Here is a 25,647-nt window from a genome sequence, read left to right on the forward strand (position 1 = left end):
AAGTCTTATTACATTTACGTTCAGAATAATACGCTTTACCCGCGATTGTTGGCAAATGCACTGGCATTTTCAACAATCAGCTTAAAATAATTAAATTAACGTCCAATTGACTTAGGAATGCATACTTTATAGTTGAATACTGAAAATTTTTTGTTTTGAACAATTTTAATCCGCATTTCGAGATAACACACATATGTAGGTACACATTGTAGTAGGACTATCACTGAAACACCAAGTTGCATATTGATATATATTTGATATAAGTTATTTCGCATATATACATAGCTTTTTGTGTTGCAGTTGTCCAGGCATTGTACTGATTTGGCTTTTAAATATATATATATATATATAATATTCTTTATAATTGAGACCTGATAGCAGCCATTGTCGTAGTTCACACCTAAGGAGATTCTAATTCAGTTGCTTATACTAACGCTGATATTTGGATTAAATCTTTACAGTATTTTACGAGTTCTCAAGGTACATCTGACATTCAGGACATTGGGGCCATGCAGACCCCAATAGTCGATAACAAGTTATAAAATAATCGTGACAAAATGCAAAAATAATATGCTTCTATCTTATGCTAGCTAAAGTTCTTAAATACTTATAAATGGCTAGTAATAGTTAGTAAGAAAATATACTCATATATATTTATGATCAATTGTAAATTCTGTTATCTAGAAGACAGTCCATGGAGTAGAGCTTACAACTAGGTCGAATATCAATAGAGAAGTATGTTCTAACATTGTTTTGGTTGTATAGTTTTCAAAAGCATGTCGAAATGCTTTATATATGTATGTAAACGAAGATTCAGAGAAGCTCTTAAACGTTGCAGAAATGTGTATATAGGTAATATTAACGATTAACACTTTGCTTAAAACATAAATATTCATTTGTTCTTACGGGCTATTTAGTAATATCTTGAGTAAATTTTTATAATATCCTTTCTAGCCTATTTTCACCCACGATTCTGGGACTGACTGGAGCTACTCACCATTCAACATCTGGGATTTGGAAATATTGTCCTCGAGTACACTTTCCGTTCTTTTGTAAGATATATCTGACTTACGGTTGGCGAAATTTTTCATACGCTTCTTGTAAAGTGTGAAAATCATAGACAGAAAAATATGTTTTTAAAATGATTTATTTGTTTTGTGAGAAACTATATGTAATGTTAAGTCAAAATGCAGTTCCGTTTTATGAAAAACTTAAGCTATAACTTAAGTAAATGCATAGTTTACCAAACTAGGCGCAGGATAAATGTCAAGGAAACAAATGTTACAAAAGAGAATCATGTTAAAGCAACTGAAGTCGGCACTACAGAGACGGAGGAAGAAAACGTGTTTACTTTTTATCACAATTGCGTATGAAAAATTTCTTTAATTGCTAGAAGCCGCCACGCCCACCACCGCCGCCGCCGCTCGAGCCCGCCAGTCCCGCTGCCGATTGCCGGGGCACCAGGATGCGTGGCAAGGTCAGCGACCTCTTGGGAAAGCCATGTCTGCTGCCCTGCGGCTCCTGGGTGGCGGAGATCGAAGTCGAGGTCGAGGTCGCGGCCGAGGTCGAGGTCATTGGCTCCGCGCTCTCCCTCCGCGGACGAGGTTCCATCGCCGCCTCCGGCTGGCCGTTCTTTACCCCCTCCGTTGACCTCTGGGACTCTCCGTCCGGCTGCTGCGAATGTCACGCATATGACTGCGCCGCCTGCGGCATCATGCCGCCGGAGTAGCCGCCGTCCAGGCCAGGAGGCCGCTCCACCAGGTTCTTGAGGCGCCCTCGCAGCTCCTCCAGACTCTTGGACTTCGCCTTGTTGATGCGCTTGTACTTGACGTCCTTGGGCTTCGTCACCGAGCGATGGTTGAGCATAACCCGGTTGTAGTTGGTGACCTGGAAAAGGATATATACATTAACTATGCATATAAGATAGAAAGATCTATGCTTCATTGGAAAAGCCAAAGATTCGTTTAATACATTTAATTCAAAGATTTAGTGCTATGCAGGAAAACAGAAAGTCTTTTCTCTAGTAAAGTTTCATAATTTAATAAACGCTATAAGTCTATTTCGCAATCTAAGAATATGGGAATTCCCTCCATTGGCTCAACATTATCCTGAAATTTAAAATTTAAGTGCAACATTTTGCAGTTTAATCTTTTACTTTTCAGTTACCTGGGTTTTTCCGTTGGGCGGATCCTGGACTCCTTGTGTCGATGGTGTAGGAGATGGTGGCTGCAGCTGGGGGACCTTGACACTGAGTGTGGTGCACGGAGAGTCGTGGCTGGGAGATCTTTTGAGGGCTCCCAGTTGGCGTCTTGGAATGGTGGATCCGCCGTCGACGGGCGATGAATCTTTGGCTTTGTCTGCGGTCGAGGGACTGGCGGCGTCTATCTGACCCTCCGTCGAGCTGGAGCTGAGAGCCTTGTCGGAGCGGTTCTTGAACTTGTCCCGCTTCTCTGCCACGTCCGTGGTGGGTTCGGGATCCTCCTCGACCGAATATACCGTTTCCAGGATATCGGGACGCCGCAGGAAGCAGTTGTTCCGCCTGGCCGCTCCGTACTTGTTGTGATTCGTCTCGATTGCATCGGATATGGACCGCACTATGGTGATGCCATCGCTGCCCAGCACGCCGCCCAATCCGCCAGCGCCACTACTCTTCCGTCGCGTGCCCAATGTCATCGGGCTGTCCGAGTCAATGTCCTCCAGCACCACCGCCGAATCCGAGTCGTTCAGGGAGTCCAGCTCGTTGGCATAGCTAGCTTCAATGGTCTCCAGCCCGTGATCCACCAGCCGGGAGGACAGGGTGTCGATGATCTTCTGCTGGCGCTGGATGGTCAACTCCCGATGGTTCAATAGACTGGCTATCTGCTTCTGCTTCCGCTTCAGTCGGGATTCCAAGAGCAAGAGCTGCGAGGTCAACGAGTTCATCTGATCAGATTTCTCCTTCTGGTAACGATAGTGTTGCTGGACCTGAGGGTATGAATGAAAGATGGGCATTTAGGATGTGGACTTGAGCAATCACATTTCTAAATATTCCAAAATAGAAGGATATCCTCACCTGCATGGCATACGCTTTGCGCCACTTCATGATGTGCTCCGTCTGGAAGCGCACCTTGGAGCGCAGCTCCTCGATAATGGCTCTGGCTGTGTGGAGGTCCTTGGGATCCTGGTTCATCATGTTCAGACGCAAGTTGCTCGTGTGTATCGAAACGGGAACGGGCGGTGGCCACTGAAATTCCAACGGTGGCTGGTTCACGTCCGTTGGCAGGGAGCCCCTCGGCTGGGCGGTCTTGGCTTTCGGCGTGGAGGGAACGGTGCCAGCTCCACTGGGGCCACCGCCTCCTCCACCCACCCGATCCACTGCTGCAGTGCCAGGATCCACTGATTGCGGAGCTTGAGGTTGCTTCTGTATGCTGCACGCCATGCTGCTGATGGTTTTGGCAAATTGTGTCGCCCGACCGGCGTACATTTGGCCGAGATATATTCGATGCAGCTGGATGGCTGGTTGGCTCGTTGGCTGTCTGGCTGGCTGACTCGATGGCTATATCTTTTCCAGCCCGATGTGTGTGCTCACGCCGGGGCTATCTGCCCGGCCAGCATGCAAAAATGGATGTGCACTGGTCCGGAGCCGAGAACGTGCTGACTGCAAGAGGATGCAAGGGGTTTTTTAATAATAGTCAATATTTACAGCTCGAGTGAAACGAATAACAGCAACAAATGGATGTTGAATCCCCATCACATATTTACTTAAACTTAAGCCTTTTTGAGTGCTTCCTTGGGCACTGGATTGTCCAGTTTGCTATTTCTTTCTGTGTATTCGAATAATTTGCCTCGACTGGGCGGGCGGCAATGGAGGTATTCAACAGTACCTTATTCACCCCAGGGAGCTTGGTTAAAACTCAAATTACGTATACGCCCCATGGCACGGATGCGACAGATGCCACAATGCAAATTCCATTACAATGCCAGACAGAGCGCCGCACCGAGCAGAAAATGTCATAATGCATAAAATGAATTACATTAAGCTACCATTAAAGTAAAATTCGGTGCATTCGATGCATTTATTCAGGCCACCCACTATGCGCTCCTTTATGCAATTATAATTAGTAGTGTTTTAAGTATATACACATGCAATTTGATTTGAATATTTTAGTCCGTGGCCCATTGACGCGCCCAAGCTGAAATGTGAAACTGACCGTAAAATGCTGCAACCTGCGGTTTACTTTCACCCACAGATAAGAGTCGGGAATCCCTTTAATAGTTTCCCCTTTTGTCGTGGGGGGGGGGGGGCGGTTATGGAGTGAGGTTGGAATTTATGAGCTTATGACTATGCCATTGTCTGGTAAACCCGATTAGCTGAGTGATTTTAATTATATTTTACACAGTAATGCGTTAGCCGAGGTGTGGGAAAAATCAAACACTTAAATATGCCTAATGATTTTGCTGGAAAGTAATTAGGTTTTGATTTCGGATAAGAATCAAGCCATTACCGTCGTGACCAATTAAAGAGCTCCGTGGCTGTTTGAGCGGCCTCAAGTGCATCTGCAGTGCGTGGAACTCTAATGAGTTCCGCAGAAATGGTTTACTTCGCTGCTCCTCTAAGCCTAGCTAAATTGAAATTATCCATATAATCTGTTCCGTAGCTCGGGCATGAACAAAAACCATCTGAGATGCCAGGAAAACGGAAAGACAGCGACAAACAAAAGGAACAGAAGCCGAGGAAGTCCAGCGAGCAAGAACCACATTTTTAACATTTTCATTTAAAATACCTTTCAGCTTTAATTTGTGCAATTCATCAGCAGAGTCAAGTTGAGTTGAGTTGACTGACTTGGGAACTTCCGTTTCCAGCGGCATGGGGAATGAGGAATGCTGTTTGGCCAAGAACATGCAATTGAAAACTATTAGCAAAAGTGCCAGACACGCAATCTGCAGTCTGGGATCCAATGAAAGTTAAAGACAATCCATGCTCGCATCCTCAGTAGGGATTCCAACTGCAACTTGCCCCATTTGCCGACTCATTCATCACTCTTAATTATGACAATTGCACACGAGCGATGGGAAATCGCCAAGTTCTCACTCGGACGCCTAATTAAATTTTGTTCATCTGCTAGTTTCGAGTAATGGGAATCTCCCCGAGGGTCAATCTTCATTTGGAGCTTCGATTTATGACCCTTTTGGCAAGTTGATCGCCCAGTTGCAATTCACTTAGGTCTTAATTAAAACGCTGTCGAATTGATGAGGAATTCTTGGCTTTACAAGTTGCTAAATGACTGACTCCCGTCATCAATTAGGCAAGTGTACCAGGACTCAATTTTACTAAAATGTATCGGAAGTAGAGAGAGTCCAAATGGCCTTTAAACAATTGTAACGATGAACGCGATGTATACAAAGGTAAATACTTCAATAATTTTTATCGATATCAAGTAGTTTAGATAGATAAAACCTTTTCCATTTATGCATATCTAATCTAAGAAGCAAGTTGCTAGCTCAGTTGGATACGTAACAAACTGAGTTTTATCTGTATGTTTAATTAACAAATTCGACACTGTCATTTGCAGATGTCCTTGGCTTCCACTGAAAATGGGCGGAATGACAGGAATTCTGCCCCTGAGTCATATTCGTTGGCCACGAATATGCCAATAACCACTGGTAAATTGAATCCGTAAGCGGACAGCTTTAACTTGACACCTGACCTCCTGGCCAAATTCGGAATGCCAGGTGGACATGGCCTTGCTTCCTCCCATTCTGCCCGACTATTTTGGGTTGCCCAGTGTGAGGAATGCATGGGGTTTCGATGGCCAGACAGTGGCTGTAAAATGTTTGCGGCCTGTAGGTAATTAATTATGCCTGTCCTACGGCTGCGGTCCCTTTTTCGTGCGTAATGTGGCTGGAACTGTGTGTTTATGTGATGAACGTGATTTTTACACAGTTTTTACAGTTTGCAGCCTGGGAGCAGAACGGCAAACGGGCAAATAAAGTGGCCTGAAACGACAGCAAGGGTAAATAACCCTCTGAACCCCAGTCGCATCCTCCATGTCAGGAAGTTCCACGAGCTTATGGAGGACTTGTGTCCATCTCTGTTGTCCCTGAAAGGCCGGCTGCTCTTGGACTGTTTGTTTTGCCTTGACCACGACCACCAAAACATGAAAGGATACTATTAATGATGTTAGACGTCATCACAGCCCTTCAGCAAACAACAACCCCTCCTCATGCAGTTTAATTCAGGTAGTTACCTACCTACCTGTGTAACTCGATAAAGACTCGCCTGAGGATCTAATAGTTCGGAGTAGTTAAATTGAAACAGCCTTTAGTTTTACTCCTCATTTTGCTGGAGGATACCCCTCGTTTTTGATGTTCTACAGGGAAAGAGTTGGCAATCACTAACTCACTACACGGAAAACATAATATTCAATATCAACTAATTTGGTTAGCTTAAATACAAGTTGATTGTATATTCTTAAAGACCAACGAACTTCTTCGATATAAAGTTCGTTTTTAAATTCACTTAGCATCCGTAAACTATTATTTTCTTTTCATGCACAAAATATTCAACATTTTCCACGTGTATTTTCATGCAAAATTCCCATCGAACTTTAGCAGATAATTCGCATGCCGCAATAGTTGGCTTGAGTTGGCGAATTTGGGGCCTTTGGCACAATTTCTTGGTAGTGGCTCAGTAAATTCCGAAACATTAGCCAGGAGTTATCTTATTTTATTTTCCCAGAAATTACCATCGCTAGACTCTTGCGAACTTTTTGGCGTCTGGGCCAGCTGGGCAGGATACTCGAGTCCTGTGCGTCGCCAACTCTCCACATTTATAGGTGGAACGTGACCGTAATCAGCCGTTTTACACGCAAATTTTCCAGCCCCGCTGAAAGAAATGCGTTGCCCCAGCGCATTAAATATTTATCCAATCAATAAAGCATATTTCGCTGGCTGTCCTCGAACATTACACTTTTTTTCTACCCCAAACTGCTTTTTCAATTACCTGGAACACAGGATGTCGGGATGTCTGGCAATATTTTCTCGAGCGCTTTTCACTTTTCTCCTTCGCTCTTTATTATTTGCAATCTGAAGTTTTTCACTTTCTGCTCGGCTACTTTATATTCGTTTTCTTTTTTTGGCACACACTCCATCGCGACTTATTATCTCTTATCACTTTCAGGCCTCTGAGCAGCCGGAATTTCGGAATTATTTACTATGCACGGCAAACATTTCTCAACTCGCACATGTTGCTTGTTAGCCATTGTTTGTTTGTCTTCGTTGTTTGTTTGTTTGCCCGCCGTTCACATTATGCGTGAGTAGCTGAAATGGATTCGATTTTCCAAACTTCAGGCAACCACCACACACTTTTGGATTAAATCTGAATCCTTTATGAGTTTGATTCCATCTCGACTAAAGCAGCCTTAAAACAGAGAGCCTGGGAGGAAAATCCTGCCCGGTACATCGATACGTGTTCAATTTAACACTCGGAAAGCTGCTCTTAGCCAATTGACCATTAAGTGAGTTGTTTCAGCCACATTGCCCCTTCCTGTGGGGTAATCGTTTCTACCGGTTCTTCTGCTCATTTATTCCACATAATCGCGCTTAATGTTCAGCATTAATTAAATGGCTTCGAGCTCGCATTACCCAGCACGGTAAATGCGCAGGACACTGAAGGACCCTACAGCTAAAAGGATATAGTACCTCAAACCAGTGCCATAATTTGCGGTAGCTGCATAAAATTATATTATAAAAAGGAGACTTTAATCGCACTTAATGACTCTGACACTTTACGGCAGCGACTCAAAAGAGGAGTGTTTAAAAGAAATATTCAAATGTCAAATTTTGCATAGAATGACCAACAATAAAGGGCATTATGAATGTAACAGCTAAATTTTCTTTCAAAAGCCCACAGAAGAACGCCTACTTGAAATACTGAATAATATATATATTTACCTAATTGATAAAGTAACAACTATTTGTACAGAAAGTAACCAATAACCAACACCACTGCCATTGTTTGAGGCAAATGAAGTGCAGCGATGCCAAAGTTAAATGACTGTAAGCTCATCTCCGTAATCATGGAATACCATCCCACTCCTGGACAGTTGGCCACCGGAATGGGTAAAGTCTGCTATTTACCAGGACTCCACCGGAATCCCGTCTCACTTTTCAGTTTTCTAGTTTGCAATCCCAGCCAGCTGTTGCCTCTTTATGGCATTTTAATTAAATTGTAATAGCTGGAAAGCAGCGATACTGGAAAACTGAAGCAGTGCATAATTATAAGCCTATTAGAGTCTATATCGGCTTACGACTTCCTTCCCATTTGTCATTGGGTATATTTAATTTAAGATTTATTGTTATACGCGCAGTGTTTAGACAATGATTGTTAGTTGTTTGTTAGGTTAATCATTAAGGGATATTCAATTTGTAAGTTCGAAATGCACTTTGGGGAAGTATCTTCTTAATTGAAATCTTACTACCTTCTAAACCTTTAGCCGCACCGGTAAACTAATTGAAAAAAATCCATTTAACAATCCAAATTTCAGCAGAAAACGGGACTTCGTGAGTGCACTTTTCCTATTTATTGCTGTGTTATTTGCGCTTACTTTCCACCGATTGTTTTGGAGCCTTTTGTGCCAAACAATGGCCTCCAGATCCCCACATGCAGGCACGTAGATACATTTATCTGCAGCGCGGTCTGGGCTGGGCAAGTTGGCTTAAAGCTGTAAAGTTGCAACCATTTTCTGGGTGGGCGTGGCCAGGTGATGCTAAGGCATCCAACTGGGCGGCGAGTGTAATATATTCCTGTCAAGCTGTGCACCACCACCACCGCCCTGGGACCTCTCCCATTCCCATGCCCATTTCCCAGTCCTCCGGATCGGGTCGGGTCCTTTCACGCCCCCTCCTTTGGTTTATATATGCGACTCCAAGCTGGGCAGATAGCCACGTAGCTTTGACATTACATTGATTGACTTTTGATGTCTGCGTACTATGTGGGTCTAGGCCATCACTCTCTCTCTCTGTTTCTCCGATCTGGAGGGGTTTCACATAGCCATTGCGATTGCCAGCAAATTCATACTTTTTTTACCGATTGGGAGTTAGCTCACGTAAATATGTATTCCTTTCGCATCTCTAGTGTAGCTGTATTGTTATGGTTCCCCAATAAAATATTTATTCCCAATTAGGCGCAGGCCTTTGAGACACTACACTAAGCTACAAGAAGTGAATTTCGTGAAGAAAGAGTTTACAAGAACACTGCAAAATAGAAATTCCAAACATAAAAGGAGCTTAGTTCCAAAAGAATGCACTATATCTATAAGTGCACATACTTATTGAGCTTATCCATACTCGTATTTGGGTTATCCATTTGCTTGTTAAAAAGTGTATTGATTGTTCTTTCTCCTACTGCATACACATTACAGTTCAGACCTGCCTGGCCCTCGTGTATCAATCTCATTGTCTATGCCTATTAGACCCCTTGGCAGTTCATCGGACATATACATTATGCAGGATACTCAAGGCTAATTGCCAGGAACGAATATCCATTTAGCTCTCTCTTTCTGTTTTTTCTGGTTGGTCGTCAGCAAAAGGTTGATTTTATTAACCAGGCTTAATTGCTCCATAAAAGCTTAGTGCTTTAAATTTGTCAACCGCCTACTGGGACATTCTAATGGAAGGGAAAAACGCTCGGTTGACCTAGTTTTTGTCTCCTTCTACCTTTCCTTTACCTTCATCAGCTCCTTGGGCCGTTTTCCTGGCCACAAACGAAAGAGATGTTCACGGCAAGTGATACTTAAGCACTGGGCATTGCTTAATTTACGTAGTCTACTTTGGGGCGCGAAAGGATTATGGGCGTGGCAAGGAGCGCAATTGAGACGGTCCGGCACGTAACGCCGCATCCTGGGAATCAGGTGGACAACAGAGTGAAATGGCATTCGAGTGGAATGCCACGCACGTATCCTGCGATGTGGCAGGGAACGGGTTTTTGTTCGTCCTCTTATTGTTATCCCAGCCGAATGTGGCTCAACAATCTGCTCCTTATGGTGCAAGGATATCAGCGGTGGCTTGATTATGCGTCCGGCATTTTAAGCAATTGAAGCCAATGTGCGGCGATGAAATTGATAGACAATTCATTTGTAATCAGTATTACAAGCTAGATGCTTTGCATAATAGAGAGATGATACTGATGCTACATTTTATGAAAATACAATATATATGAATCCCTTTTTAAAAATTAAAATGTGTAGAATCTACAAGGATAATGATTTAGTCACTTCCCGGGGGGCACCTAATTCAGGTGACTAAACACTTTTCGCATTCCACTTCTTTCAATGAAACCCTTTTATGCGTTCGCCTCCGAAAAAAGTCTTAAAATATTCTGCCTCGAAGGTGGCTGTGAACTCAATTGTAGCTCTCAAATAAACCGCTCGTCATGGGGCGGGCAAAGTTGGCTACGCTTTCAGCTGATTAAGAACAAATTTGATATAAATAAGTGGTGAAAACAACTCGGCACAATTTAACGCTTTGTTGCGGTCAAGTAACTTTAGAATTCCAGTGAGTGAACAGAGCCAGCTATTCGGACAAAAAATAACACAAAAAAAAAAACACTCATAAATGAAAACAAGTGCAGAGTAATGAAAGAAAAAGCATGAAGACGCGTCGAGATGAAAGGGAATTCTTCAGCGTGTTTTTAAGCCGATTTGATTCTGCGGTGAGAGGAACCACAAAATGCTATAACAATTTTCAAGCTAATTTTTTCTCTACGGCGCACAGTTTTGGCCAAGCCATGCCAATGGCCAATGTCCAATGGCATTTTGATTAACTTGATGATGATGAGGCAGTCGGCGAGGAGGATAATGACCTTGGATGCCTTCCGCTGTCAACGTGGGCAGTTGGCTCATCCTCGTTTCCTCCGAAGTGGCATTTCCTTCGATCTCCTGATTGCGGTTAGATGGCCAACTTAATAAGCCAGATCCCCTCGAACTAAACGTGGCCGAGAAAGCAAATTCCGGCTCACTGCGCTTTTGGCGAGGCCATGAGCCTCTCAGCCAAGCCAACTTAATGCCAATATTTTACTCAACTGGGGATTAGTTTTACTTTACTTTTCAGCTGATTTCTATATTGAGTGACTTAAAATCCTGAGAGGCAAACGGAAGCTGGGATAAGAGGACTTCAAATTACCTTCTTGCTTGATTGCTCAAGTGTGGGTTTTCAAATATTTTGAAAACAAAATCCTATGAATAGTGGTAATGCATTTTCCTAATATCTAAGAAAACCAGCATTGAACTTCATATACATAAATGCCGGGTATTTTCTCCAAATATCTTAAAAGTTCATTTTTGATCCAAATTCCATTGCCGATAAATACACTAAATTTTCCATTCGAATCGCAACTCACCAAAGTCTAATTCAGATTTCGTAACCGCCGTCATATTTGACAGCTCATTAAAGCCAACTGCTATTAGTTTGGACCTCTTACAGTTCGACTCACACAGGCTGGTAACTTTCACAACGCACTCCGGGTGGCAAGTGAATCAGTCAAAATCGATCGTGCCACCAAAAACTGACCGATGCCTTGATTGATTGATTGATTGATTGAAGGCACGCGCTGTAATTGGCGACGTGTTTGCCCCGCTGAGACTTACACGTTTTTCGCATGTTTATATCTACTCTAATTTTATTAGCTTGTTGGCCACATAAACTTCCGCTGTTAGTTGGACGAACGTGGCTTTTAATGAGCTGGCATTTGAATTTAAGTTTCGGGATGTATCGCTGATTTATACAACCAACCCGCATTGAAATGGAAATAAAAGCTGTGCGACTCTATTTGGATGCAATTGCTTTTGAGCAAACCTTGAGAAGTCCAGCGATCGCAACTTAAATTGGTGAGATGTCAGCTAATCTCATTTATTCTGTGTGTCAGTTAAATAAATTCTCATTAACTGCCGCGTTGAGAGTTGACTAAGCTTGGGAACTTGGCCAAAATGGCAACGTATGTTTTTTCGTTCACCTTGGCGAGCCATTTACTCTGCTTCCGCGAGCTTTGTCTAAATATCAATTTTAATTTTTCCAAAGGATACGAGAGTTGTCATGACAGTATAGTCAGTCCTTCATATGCATATTCAAAATGTCATCGGTGAGTTGCAGACGAAAATAAGTTCTTCTTGGAAGGAAAGGGAAATTATGTCATCTACCTGGGGATTCGCCTTCAAGGACACGTGCAAGGTCAGCGGAAGGAGGTGGTGATGGGCCACACTGCAGCATGCAAAATCGTTAGGCAGATAAAGAGCCATGAAAAATAGTCGAGCACGGGCCAACACGGAAACAAATAAAAATCAACAGGATTAAATATGCAGCTCTACGTGGCTCCCAACATTTTCTATGGTTCTTTGGTCTTCGGCCAGGTTTTTAGCCTTGTGCCCCGCCTTGAATGTGGGCAGTGCGGCCAATCTGTTACATTTTGTCAGGGCTTCCATGCAGCTTCTATTCAGACCCCTGGCCCTCGTCCTCTACTCCTGGCCAGGAGATGCCTCCTCATCTCGAGTGTCCTTCGCACGTTTACCTTCAGCTGGGACACTGGGCCGTAAATGCGACTGCCTCTGCTGTTTTTACACTCTCAGCCGGGCTCTGAAGTGGATTCAACAAGTCTAAATGTGAGGTGCGGAAGCTCGACTACCAGATGCTCCTTAGAAGGTAAATAAACTTTAAAAAACCTGGTAAAACTTATTACCAATAATAAGCGTTTGAAGTACTTAATTGATCAAGTGCCTGAGTGCCCGGCTATTATATGTGCAATCCTCATTCAATATTTCATAGTTACCATTGCAGTGCTGAAACCTATGCTGTCTAAACTTTCGATGGCTGTTACATGAAACAGCAAGTGCTTTGTGTTTTTCCGCGGACATCCCCCTCGCAGGCAGATTTAAAAATTTATTTCCCACGATTGTCGGAAACGGATGGCGAGAGTTTTGCGCCACCAGACACCAAATGAGTTGGCACAGCCCCGTGTCATTTTCACTCCGGGCAAAGGAAACTTTGTGTAAGACTCTCGTTTTTATCCGGCACCCAATGAAAAATTTAAACTTTTACAATTTCAACGAGGACGAATGGGAACTTTGGCCAGCTGCAACATGTGGCGCATAAATTGGTCCTTGGATTGAACACTTCCTGTGCACTAATTCAATTTTAGCCACATGCTACATTTCGAATACGAAAATAGAACGATTGCTAGCTGCTCAGCTTGCATAATTCAAACCATTTCCACATCTCTCTGTACTTCTACCCCACGTTATGCTAACCAAACTGAAACTATCGTTTGCCACGTGGCAAGGTCAAAAGTCCAGTCCCAGAAATTGCTTTTCACTACGCTACATAAGTAAATTATCCGTTTTGCGCTGTTCGCTGTGTTTCACATGTCGTATGAGTGATCTAAACGGGCAGGGAAGTAAATTGCATTTACTGAATAGCTTGAGATGCGTAGCTTGGGAAAATTGAACATTTTGCAAGAGAGCAAATTAAGAGACTGTGTAACACTTTGTAAACTTCACCTACACTAATTAAATAAACAGCCCTCATGACAATAAAAGTAAAAGATGTCGGTTTTACTCCTATTTTCGGGCATTCTTCAATACTCATTCAAAATGCCCAGATTTGTCAGATTATCCGGCTCTCCTTCGGTCACTTCGATTCAATCAATCCTTGGCAACTATCAGGTGCACAGGAAAACAATGCCCTTGTCGAAAATTGCATTGTTTAGTTTCCATCTGTCGTATTATGACAAAGACATAGCTTAATCTTTGCGGGAAGCCACAAAGGACAGTAGAGTGTAGAACAATACATTAATCTAATGACAATTTTGCACAAAGTCCACAGGAACAGGACCATCTTTTTTGTTCTTAAGATGCAAAGCAGTAATTGTTTTACATTTTTTTTTGGCTGGCTGTGGGGTGTTCTGTTTCGTGGGCGCGGTTACGGACAATTTAACACCTTGGCGGCGCATTAATTTAACCGTAAACCAAACCGCAGCGCCACCATTTCGAATATCAATCATACGGCCCGTTGGCCAAGTGCAAAATCGTTAAACATGGCTGAACTCTGACTTGCCTGCCAGTCTGTGGCTTATTGCCGGGCTTCTTCCAACCAAACCAACCATTTCCGACCCTGATGCTGACAGCATAATTTACAGTTTTCAGCGGATTAATCGGGAAATGTGCAAAATGCTCTCGGCTACTTACAATTTCAATTTACTTTCGGTTAGTCCAGGCCAAGGGATTGGGAGTCCTGCAAGCAGACGAAGCAGAATTTACATAAATTTAATAAAAACGAATTAAATTATGTCAAAACCCGGCGCTGCGGGCTGATGGCAGGAAACATCGTCAAAGGCATTGTCAAAAGTGTATAATGAAAATATTGCGATGAAACTGGGCGACCGTGAAATGTCTCGAATGTTTGTCGAGTGTTTGTGCGGAGCGTTTAAATAGTTGGCCAAAAATTATATCGGATAACTTTTCCAGCCTCAGCTGCAGTGCTTCAACATCAATTGCAGTTACTACTATTTCCGGTTAAATCAGCTTAGCTCCTGCGGAAACAGGATTGTTTGCAGAGTCACAAGTCGGGCTTCGGACAAATATTAGATGTGCTTGTGGTTGCCCAGGAAACGCACTTTTTTCAGCCAAGTTGCCACAAAAGAGCACTCTTGCCATAAATCATAAAACCCACGCTGCCCATGCCCGGATTTTACATTGGCTCTCGGCATTGTTGTGACAGCTGGCTTCCTTCACCGCAGGAGCACGTCCTTCCAACACCTTTTCTCCCTTGTATCCCGGCGAAAATCCAGCCATGCAAATTGTGTTGAGCCCTTTGTGTGAATGCACATACATACATATATTTTTGATTGTCCGCCTCTCGGGCCATTTGGCTTGATTATTTTATTTATATTGCCAGGCATTGTTTTTTGGGCACTGTTTATTATTCACTCTCGCCCAAAAGGATATGGTCCCACCACCAGAGTTCTCCGCTTCTGCGTAAGCGTATACATGTCTTGGCTAGCAAATTATTCGTAGCACTTTGTTGATATAATCTGAATATTTTCCCAGACGAAAGCCGCTTTTAGTCTTGAACTCGACTTAAATTGCCCTAAGACTTGAGAAGCTGCTTCCTTTCAAGGATGCTACGAAAGAGTTGAGCAGAGCAAAGACTGTGATTTATACTGGCGAGACCTTCAGGCGTCTGTTTACGCAATCCAAGTATATTTAGGACAACAAACGAATGTCAATAAAGGCAATTTTGTGGTCTAATCATATTTGGAAACAGGATACGGATAACAATCTAAACAATCAGGATGCAGCCTGTTCCCGCAACCTCCCTCTGTTATTCAATACATGATCGCCTTACAACTGACAAATTGCACAACATTTCTACGCCGTTGGCGCTTTCGGGAAGGGGAATTGGCCAAAACAATTGCGTTAGCAACTTGTCTTTATCGAAGGATTCGAGGACTTGGCCAAAGTTTTGCGTCTTTTGTTGATTCGACTTGCGGGATAAGTTTTTGTTATGCTCCAGACCGTTGCATTCGGGATGCAAATCCAAATTGCGGTGGGCAAAGCCAAAAGGACGAAAGACGTGATACATATCGAGAACAAAAAGCCACCGAAGTCGTAAGAGTGCCATCGACCGACTGCACACTTTATTGTGCAACACACTATCCTTTGTTCAGTTTGGCTTATTCCGAGATTTCGACAGAATGAAAAAGGGGTTCACGAGGACAATCAGAATATTCCAGATAAGTGGAATCATATGTGAGTAATCTTTGAATATAAGTTTCAAGAACTGATTGAATTTGTACAGTAATAGGTTTCTTAATCCCAACGGTAGTTACATCATAATCAAATTATTTATTTATCACAGGATGCATTTTGGCTTTACTTATATTTACAAAACTTATATAACTTTAAAAGTAAGTGCACTCGCTGTTGCTCACTCGCTGCAATGGCAAATTCCCTAGCGAGAGGAAACAAAAGACGAGCCACCAAGGACAATGTCAGCCTGCGTCCTTTTGAGGGTTAACACTGACGGAGCGAGGCTGTTGCATTGATGTATTGAGGAAGGGGGTGAGTGGGTTGGGGCCAGCAGTCGGTTGAATGGCAAGGTTGTTCTAGATGCCCCTCAAAACACGAAAAGTGAAAGTACAACAAACTGATGCAAGTATACTAAAGCTGCATTATAAAGTAGCTAGCGTCTAAAACAAATAATACGAACACCAGAAATACATCCTGACAACGTGTCGTATACATCACGTGCTTTGAGCTGCTCTTCGAATTTATTCACCAATCGAAGGCAAATAAGAAAATCTCCCCCTCTTGTTTGAGTGGAAAAAGTTTCGAAGCAAACTTTTCCAGACACACAATGCCTAAACGATCTTATTTATCGGTGGAATATAAATTTTTTTTTTTAAGTTTCTGCCCCACATCACTGCCCGGCATCACACAATTCTGAGAGGCAAATAACATAAGAAAATATTTGTTTTTCCTCTCCTTATTCTGAGAAATAAAATGAATGTGCCCATTAGCTTGTGCAAACAGACAGGTGGGGAAAAAATGCCCAACTACCTTTCGGTTTGTGTAACAATTTTTGTCTGCCCCGCCGTGTGAATTGAGATGCCAAACAGTGGCCACTATTGTTCGCATAAATTATGCACTTGTCATTCTCATGGTATAGATTCCAGAGCTTCCTCCTTATGGAGTTTGCCAATGTTTTGTTTTGCTCTGCTGTGTGAACTGTGGATGCTCACTTGGGAAAACGCCCCAAAAGTTAGCTAACAAAGTAATGGAAGAGGAACTCCTATGCCCAACATTGGCCATCATTAATTTACCATACCTAAATCACCAAGACCTCAAACATCATTTGATAGAATTGTAAGCTATTAAATAGGGAGAAAAGCATACAAACTTTTTGCTTTAATGAATACATTTGGTTGCAACTAAAATGAAAACTATGTACTTTTAGCACACACTTTATGTACATTGTTTAAAAGTTGCCAACTTTCATTATCTCACCTCTTTTCACAAATAAAATGTTTTAGAGGCTAAAACTTTCCTTTGATGCCACATTATTTCCGGCTAAAATAAAAACAGGGAGTATGTGTTTTTAAAAACAGCTTTGTTACACCTACGTATTTTCTATTTATAAAATAATTCTAACTTTTTCACGCCAAACTTTTCCGTCGCCAGCCAATTAAGGCCCCTCCGCTGCTCTGGTCATCATCATATTCATTAGGGAACTATTTTGTCGTTTCACGGTGTACCTGGCAGGACACCCCGAAATGCTATTAGCGTGCCAGGACCTCCAACGAGCTCCACTTGTAGCGACTCGAAAAAAGAAGGCAGGAATGCGGGCAACAGGAATTCCTGTGTAGCAATCAGCAGATTGTGTGACAGTCTGCCGTTCATTTCCCTATTTATTCAACAAGTTCCGCTGCTGGGCCCAAAACTAGGGACAGGATTCGCCCTGACAGGCCAAGGACCCGAAGTCCTGCGGCAGTTTTATGCGCGTATAATCACACATTTCAGCTCTCTCTCTCTCTCTCTCTCTCTGCTTCCCTTTCTATCCGGGCATTCGATTTGTTTGGCATTTGTTGAATGCCTCAAGGATACGCTGTGCGACTTGTGATCCCTTATTTTAGTGGCATTTATTTCGTCACACGTTATTCACCACGACCAGCCTGTGTGCGACTAGCTAGCTAGCTAGCTAGCTATGGAGGAGCCATAAAAGTCCTGTGAGCCGGTAAGTGCGTGTTTATTTGCTAAAGAAGGTCCTTGCCCCGACCGCCAGTGCCTTTGGGTCTGGCTTAAAGGTATTTTCGGCGTTGCGGCACGTTATCGAAGGCTTGCAGGCGACGGAGTCCTGGCATCCTTGTAATTGGGGCAAGGGTTCGCCAGCTCGTGTGGCTGTGTGTATGACAAACTCATTTCATATTTATTAAATTTGCTGCGCTTGGGTTTTATTTTCATTTGGCACGTAACGAAAGTAAAATAAACATGTGGCTTTTCCGCTTTTCTTATTTTCTGATACACTTCCCGGCGCTGGTAAGCTTATTATGAATTTTTGCCTGGAAAGGCGAGATGATATACGAATACTTTTACATCCCTCAGCATTGTTTTAATTTAGTTGAAAATTCGTATTGCACTGGTGGAGGAAAAATAATTCCACCGTCATATTTTTGCATGTTCTGTAACTTTATAGCCATGGGATCCCCATGGGCAAACTCCCCAGTTTCCTCGCTTCTTTTGTGGCTGTACATGAATATGTAGAGTGCGGCTATAACTTCCAGCCACGCCCATTCTTACGCCCACCGCAGTCGAAACTATGTAATTAAAAAGTTTTGCAAAGAGATTGCCGAGCCAAAAAATAAGAGGCAAATATCTTGTTTGCATATTTCTGCGTCAGCCAGAAATAATAATTAAAAGCAAACCAACAAACCAACAAAGCGGATGGCCAGCAATAACGACTGTTAGTGAACCAATTTACGGTTGCTTCACATTGGCTCATTTCCGACCTGGGAGTATTGAAAAACAGGCCAACAGGTGCCTTCATTTGATTCCATATCCATATTCATTCGATCCCAAAATAATTTGCAATCTGAATATGAATCTGAATTGGTTCGGAAATTGATGAATGGGACAACGAGGCGCTAACTGATGACATTAAGTGCTAAATGCCCCCAGTATTTTCCCAGGCAGATCAAGTCGCAATCATGGCTTTAAGGTTCTCAACTCGGCTTTTGCCACCTTTTATGTGAGCCAGTTTTTTTCTTTTTGGCCAACTGTGAACTTTGCGGCCAGTTCATTCTTGTTTTGTGTGTAGGGGCAGCAGCTTCGGCTTATTATTTTTTTGTTTTGCGCTCAGTTCATTCAACTCACAATTGTTTTTTTCTTTCTTGAGCAGAATACGACTAGTATTGGCTTATAAAAGAAGAATTTTCAGAAAAACATTGTAAACCCATTGTTAGTTATGCCATATTGGCTTATTTGCAAAAGCTGTTTCATTTTATTGCGCCAGTTGCCACCAGTTGACCGTCGTAAATCAAACTTTTGTCAAGTTTCCGCTATACTTTGCCATAAAGAATATTCTGGTAAATGTGTCAACAGAGTAAACGAAATATTTGCATTCAAATAAGCAACAAAAACAAGGCTAAAACCACTGGAACGCATCCAACCAGAACCGACCAAAACCGATTCCAAACCAGCAGCAGAGAACGAGAACAAGCGGGCCAAAACAAGTGCAACAGGCAGCCGGCAAATCGGGCCAAAAGCAGCAACAGCTGCTTTTCTTGGCTCCTTGGCCATTTCATTCTTGCCAGACGACTGACAACAAAACGCGCAAGAATAACAACCGGTAACAAACACAACAAACGAACAAGACTCGTTGCAGTCGGCGAAGATTTTCTCCTTACCCAGTGCGTAAACTCTTTTTTACACTAGGAGAAATTATCTTCTCTTGGCTTAAATATGGGTCAAATTTATAGCCACAAATTGCGGGCTCTAAAACGAAACGAAAGCACTCGAGATATGTGTTCTTTAATCTTCCGAAAGTTCGTTAAATAGAGCGCAAAACGTTTTCAAGATGCATATATAATTTACGTGGCTAATTGCACAGGTCGACTCATTTTGACTTTTGTTAATTAGTTGGTAGTATATGCAAAGTAGAAACTTTTTCTGGGTGACTTATGGCATTTTTAAAGGTCTATTGCATGCAATTTGTAATTTTCTTACCAAAATAATATAAAAAAAATGTTATAACTAATTTAAATAAATGACTTGACTAGCCAAGTTATAAAAAATGATACCAGTCTTCTAGTATAGACTTGATTAGTATAGACAGCTTGGTCTACTAAGCCATGAAAATTAATGTGGGTTTTAAAACATTTCAGTGGAACTGCTCTCTTGTTTGCAACTTGTGTTTCTGGGCAAATAATGGTTTTTAAAAATATTTTTCTTAATTCCTATTTATATCCTCCCTTTATTCATGTTTTCCCATTGTTTGCCACCTCGATGACTGTATACTCAATTGTTCCAAAATTGTTTTATTTACTCTCAGTTGCCTCGCTATTTAGGCTTAATTTCAAGTGTATCTTTCCACTGTTTGCAACTTTTGCGTCTGTTGCGCAACAAGTTGGCTGTTGAATATTTTTAAGGCCAAGTCCAAAAGTCAAACAACACGAAGGCAACGGTTTCGTCTGCTGGTTATTGTTGTTCAACCGCTTGGCTTCTAATGCAGTCGTCCGGAGGAAATGGGGCAACCAATGGCAACAAGCGGGGAGCGAGCAGATAAAGCTGGAAACAGGTGCCACAAAAGGTGATTCCGGCGGGAAAGGGGCCACACGGCAAGGGTCTCCCGCTGAAGACAAACCCCACCTCCCCACAAAGTCAAACCAGCCGAAAGCCGACAGCGGAAATGACTCCACTTATAGGGAGCATTAGTCTAGTCAAAAGTGCAACCAGATTATATTTTACAGCTAAGAGCCGGGGGATCCAAAGTTTATTACACGCCTGCGTGAGTACCCGTGTGCACAATAATCTCGGCTCGAGTTGGCGCATGCAAAGAGGCTTTTCCGTGCTTTGTTCTAGCCAGAAACAGAAAGAAGTGTGTCGCCTTGAAACGGAAGTCAGAAGCAGACATAATGCGATTGTCAATAGACGGGCCGAACATGAAACTTGCCACAAACGTGACAAGGCTAAAATGAGCAGCTACCGTTACCGTTTGGTAAGCCCAAGAAGTATGTACTGTGCGTTGATAATAGGATGACATAAATTAATAGTATTGCATTAACACACAAACAAAAGTTAAAAACGCATTGATTGAGCAGAGTGGAATGGCAATCAGAATTGCTTCGATCCTCCTCTTCTGATCCCCGATTCCACTCAGAATCACACAAGTTGGCCGTAACCGTTTGCAAAGCGGCTTATTTGCCACATTTGTGTCCGATACTTGGGCTTTCGCCTCCGACTTTTTCGGCCGTTTTGCTCGACATGTCAGCAAATTTGCTTGCTGATTAGAGCGGCCAGATTGGCACTCGGATTTGGCTTGGGCTTTGCCTTTCTGGTCTTTGGTGGAGCTTTTCGCTGTGACAGACGAGAGTCTGCCCAAACTACAAGGCACAAAAGTACTGAAACTTAAACTGAGCCTGAGCCTGAGCCTGAGACTGAGACTGTGGCTGCAACTGAGGCACAATCAGCAAATACAAGACCAACTGCCGTGGCTTGCACAACTTTCTGAGTTTGGAGCGGCGACACGAAGTGTTGCATAATCGAGACCGCTGTGTTGCAGAGACAAAAGTCAGAGCAGCAGTAACAATAAATACTGAAGTACACCCACCAAGCGGCAACCGGTTTGGCGATCTCGAGAGTTGGCCAAATAAAAATAAAATGTATATCGCAGCCATAAGCATGCTATATATACATATATATATGGCTAAGCCAAATTTCAATTGTGACCGAAATGCGAAACGGGAGCCGCCAGGGGGCGCCACGCACGCAGTGGGCCAGCCAAAAGTTTAACTTAACCCACTGCCCTCGGTTTATTTTCCATTTTTCCGTTTTCCCAAGCTGCTTTCGCAAACGAACCCAGTGCTCGGCCATAATTATGCCATTTTGATACGCTTACCAAGTCTGGGCTGAAAAATGATTTAATCGCAGTGGAAAATTATTCAGAATTACAGATAGAATGCCTGTTACTCATGTAAATCATTGAATATTAATGTCTGAATTTATTAAATTCCACCAATCTACACATAACATATATATATATAATGACAACATCTCGAAATATATATTAATTTGAAAGCCAAATTTGCAGATTCTAATTAAGTTGGATTTATAAGAATACATTAAAACATTTGCTTTACATACATATGTAGCATGAATAATTAGTGATGATTTGCATATAATTGGGGTGGTAAAAAAAAAAAAATAATATAAAATTATACATTATAAAGAGCATTTCGAATTCGATTTAATTGTTGTATAATTTGAGACGGTGTACCTCCGGTTTCTCACGTTTCTTGTGCCGTTGCTTAGCGGTACGTTACACTTAACTTTGCCTATAAGCAAAACTCGTTTGGCTCTGCAAGTTTTTGCATTTTCTTCTTATTTTCTATCTGCCCCAGCGTGTGGCAGTGGCGAGTGCGTGAGCTGGTAATCAGGATCCGGCAATCCGGCTGCAAGAACCCAGCGGCCGCAGTCCGCCCCTTCCACGGGGGTCTCCCCCGGGCGGAAAATGCGAGCTGGAAGATGGGTCTGTGACTTTTTTCTAGGGCTGCCTGTGGCAGCAACTTTTTCAACTTTCACAATCTGCGCTAAGTGCGTTTTGTGATTTGTGCGGGCAGTGGCAAAATAGCTGGCTGAATAAAAGTTCGGCTTGTCTGTGGCCAAATACTGTTGAGCACTCTCAATTAGCAGAGTGCTGTGTAAAAACACTACTTAAAGCCACTATTTTTAGTAGTACCAACTATTATAACAATGAAACTAAAATAAGAGAATACAATTGTAGGTATTTAGAAACAAAGTTGCTATCAAGCGTTGTGCTTGCTGCATTTTCTTATTAGTTTATAGTTAATATAGGTGCTTAAGCTTACTTCGAAATATACCTAATCTCTGTGTGCAAAGTGAAAGTAGCTAGCGCCATAACGATCATCCAAAAAGAAACTAACCATCTTAATCATTTGAGAGCCTTCAAGTTGGCAATTCTGACTTTATATCTCATTGAGAGCACTCCAAGTGCTCTTAATTGCTGAGCATAAACAAAAAGGCATTTGCCCGGCCATCTGGGCAATTAGAACAAGAAGAAAAAGCCCATTTTATTGGGAGAGAAGCAATTACTTTTAACTATGTTGCAATCGTGGCAATCGTATGAGAAGTGCATTAGAAAGGCTTTCGCCTGAATGGCTAAAAGCGCCAGCGTCGTCAAGAGTTGGAAAAGTAAGCGAACTTCATGCCGTAATTACCAATAAAAATAAAAGCGGAGTGTGTGTATAAACAATAATAAAAACAATTTATAATTTTTTATTGTCGTGTCATAATTGGGTTTCCCCACACACTGCACACGTTTTCGGGCGGTTCATTGTCAACCTCCCACCGACTTGTTTTTCTTTCATATTTTTTTGTTTTGGAGGGGGGGGGGGGTGGTCTGATACATATGTTGGCCCAATGTTTCCGCTTATTAAACTGCCATAGCAGCCATACAAGAAAGGAAACTTTCAACACTTTCTTGTGCACGCAAGCGACATCGTTAAAATACACGCAAGTCACATCAAAAAATCAAATATATACGCACGAAAAAAGCGGAAAATACACAAATAAATAAAAGTTTCATATTCGGCACTCGACTTTTAGTACTACTGGACACTACTACGTGGGCCTCATTAAAATGAATAAATGCCAGTGGGTGCAGATATTTCGCACAATTTGTCAACTGGCCTTTAAGCCGCTTACGCAGGGCCAATAGACTGCTGCTCTTTGGCAATTGCAATTAGTAAATGGTAAATGGTATATACTGTAGTAAATCCGGTACGCTGCTGCAGTATCGGCTTGTTGCCATTTTACATAAGGCATTACGACCTCTGGCCGGCGTTACCTTGGTTTTTAATTCCCCTTTGGCGGCCCAGTTCCGTGCCTTCGTCACACTTGGCCAACAACACCCACAACATTTCGCCCCGACTGTTTTTTCCCTTTTCAGCTGAAAACTCGTGGACACTTTTGGCCACTTTTACTGGACCGCCTGTCAAGCTGGCCCTTGTCTGAATAATGATGGTTGGAGCATCTGTCATCTGCGGGCCGGGTCGGGGGATTGGGATTGGTAGGGCGTGTTTTGGCTGGTGTCCGGCAAAGTTTTTCCAAGTTGACACTTTCATAAATTCTAATTACATATCAAAGCAAGTGTCATTTGCAGGTGGCCACCGAAACAGCCATGAAAATTAAATGAACCATGCTCGGGCCAGGGTAAACAGAAAGCAGGACCAAAGGACAATATTAAAATATATTATTTCACTTTTCATAATGCTCTCAGCGAAAAGTAAGAGGACCGTCGCTCAATTGTGAGCCTGGTTTTCGCTGTCCAGTCGACCGGCTAATTAAATCCCAGCCAGAATGCACTGCGATTACGCAAGAAGCTTCTCTGTTTTTGGACGCGCTACCTTTTATGGTCAGTCGCCGGCGACCGGGTGATTAGCATAATTCCTCTATATTATTTCATTTGATGATTATTACGGCCATTACTATTTGGCCCGAGACGTGCGCACGTCAATGGGAATGAGTAGAAGTCTTGACCTCGCGTACGAGGGGCTCCGCCAACCCAAAAACCGGCTTTCGGCTATTTGGCCATGGGCTAGAAATGTTTGCCAAAAACAGAGATTCAAAAAAAACAAGTCTAGTTCTTCTTCTAGTCTCGGCCATTGTTGACGCTTCTAATTTAATAATGTCGAACAGAGTGTTAACGGCCAGAAACAAGACCCTCGAGTTTCCAGGCCCTGCTATGCGATATCTTAAGAAGCCGACTGGTCAGTTGAAGCCAAGTCTAATTATAGACTTCTTACCAAAGGCATTCCTTGGCTCTTCGAGTGATGAAATGAACACCAAAACCAAAGTTTAAGCCAACTTAGAACAATATTGGAATTTTGGCTTTGACCTAAGCTCATTTGGCTTTGTTTTTGATTGGGCATTGTTGCTTCCTGAGCTTCTAAGAAAATGAAAATAAATGATGTTTTGCTATTAAGGCAAGTTAAGCTAATTTAAGCAAATAAATAATACTGTTAAGCATAGCACAACACAAATCATTCTTTCTTTGAGGATAACCCGTTTTAATTCTATTAAGAATCAGCCAGTAGTTACCCAGTTACCACTTGATTTGATTGCCACACTTAGTAAACATTAATCACTTCACGCTGCTGCAAGAGGGTCTTTCGTTCGAATTCAATTTGGAGTTTCTTTCATGAAATTGTGCGCTTTTCCGCTTCGCACGTGTCAATGGAAATTATATGAATTTACTGCGTACAAAGACCAAAATGGCGGAAAAGCAGAGACCCAACCCACCCACACAAAACGCCCACTGAGAAGTGAGTACTAAATGCACCCAGCTGGCGCTCATATTTGTATGTTCGCTAATTTGCAGCTGAATGGAGCTTAAACGCAGCTGCAGACCCAGAAGCTGAGGCAGATGTCATACTGCATTTGGCTGGAAAAGCAGGCTAACTGGGGAAAATGTGGTGGGAAATGGGGGAGGGGAGGAGGTAGCTTTTCCACCAGCAACACGGAACACGAAACGTGACGTGACAGTAATTAACATAATAATCCATTTTGTGGCCAAGGAAAGGCAGCGAAAGAACCTCACCCATAGTGCCAGCCATCCACTTTCTTACCCCTTGCCACTTTTTGTTTTAGATTTCCTTTTTGCTTATCCCATGGATGGTGATGGTGTTGACTGTTGAGTGTCGACTGCGACTGGGCCTTCGTTTTGGGTTAACTAGCTGGGCGTCAGCGGGTTAAGAGCTGCCACGGCATCATCACGACTCTGTTTTGGCCGGGCACGTTTTAATTTAATGCCTGCAACTTGCACTTGGCCAAATCCAATCCAATCCAATCCGATGCCGTCCAATAAATTGCCAGCTGTCTAAGCCAA

At 42.7% G+C, this 25,647-nt stretch overlaps 1 protein-coding gene and 1 long non-coding RNA gene across 6 annotated transcripts in view; one reads left to right on the forward strand and one right to left on the reverse strand.

Moving 5' to 3' along the window:
• Nucleotides 1–330: 330 nt before the first annotated feature.
• Nucleotides 331–25,647, reverse strand: part of CG43861 (uncharacterized protein) — a 48,599-nt gene continuing 23,282 nt past the window's right edge. For 2 of the 4 annotated variants that reach the window (NM_136173.3, NM_001273686.1), the window contains exons 3-6: nt 14,214–14,259; nt 3,053–3,637; nt 2,167–2,964; nt 1,131–1,887 (exon numbers count right to left, since the gene is read on the reverse strand). In NM_136173.3, coding sequence (NP_610017.1) covers nt 1,684–1,887; nt 2,167–2,964; nt 3,053–3,463 — 1,413 coding nt within the window. In that variant the 5' untranslated portion in view covers nt 3,464–3,637; nt 14,214–14,259 and the 3' untranslated portion in view covers nt 1,131–1,683. Of the gene's footprint in view, nt 2,109–2,166; nt 2,965–3,052; nt 3,638–14,213; nt 14,260–25,647 lie in introns of all 4 variants that reach the window. The other 2 variants (NM_001299164.1, NM_001169548.1) reach the window with 2 other exon arrangements.
• lncRNA:CR43620 (long non-coding RNA:CR43620) lies at nt 10,476–11,370 on the forward strand. 2 transcript variants are annotated; one of them, NR_048015.1, is made up of 2 exons: nt 10,476–10,690; nt 10,753–11,370. It is a non-coding gene; the product is annotated as a long non-coding RNA:CR43620 (long non-coding RNA). The 2 variants fall into 2 exon arrangements; NR_048014.1 differs by having other exon boundaries at nt 10,476–11,370.

Source organism: Drosophila melanogaster, chromosome 2L (genome assembly GCF_000001215.4).
Source record: "Drosophila melanogaster chromosome 2L".
Classification (NCBI taxonomy): domain Eukaryota; kingdom Metazoa; phylum Arthropoda; class Insecta; order Diptera; family Drosophilidae; genus Drosophila; species Drosophila melanogaster.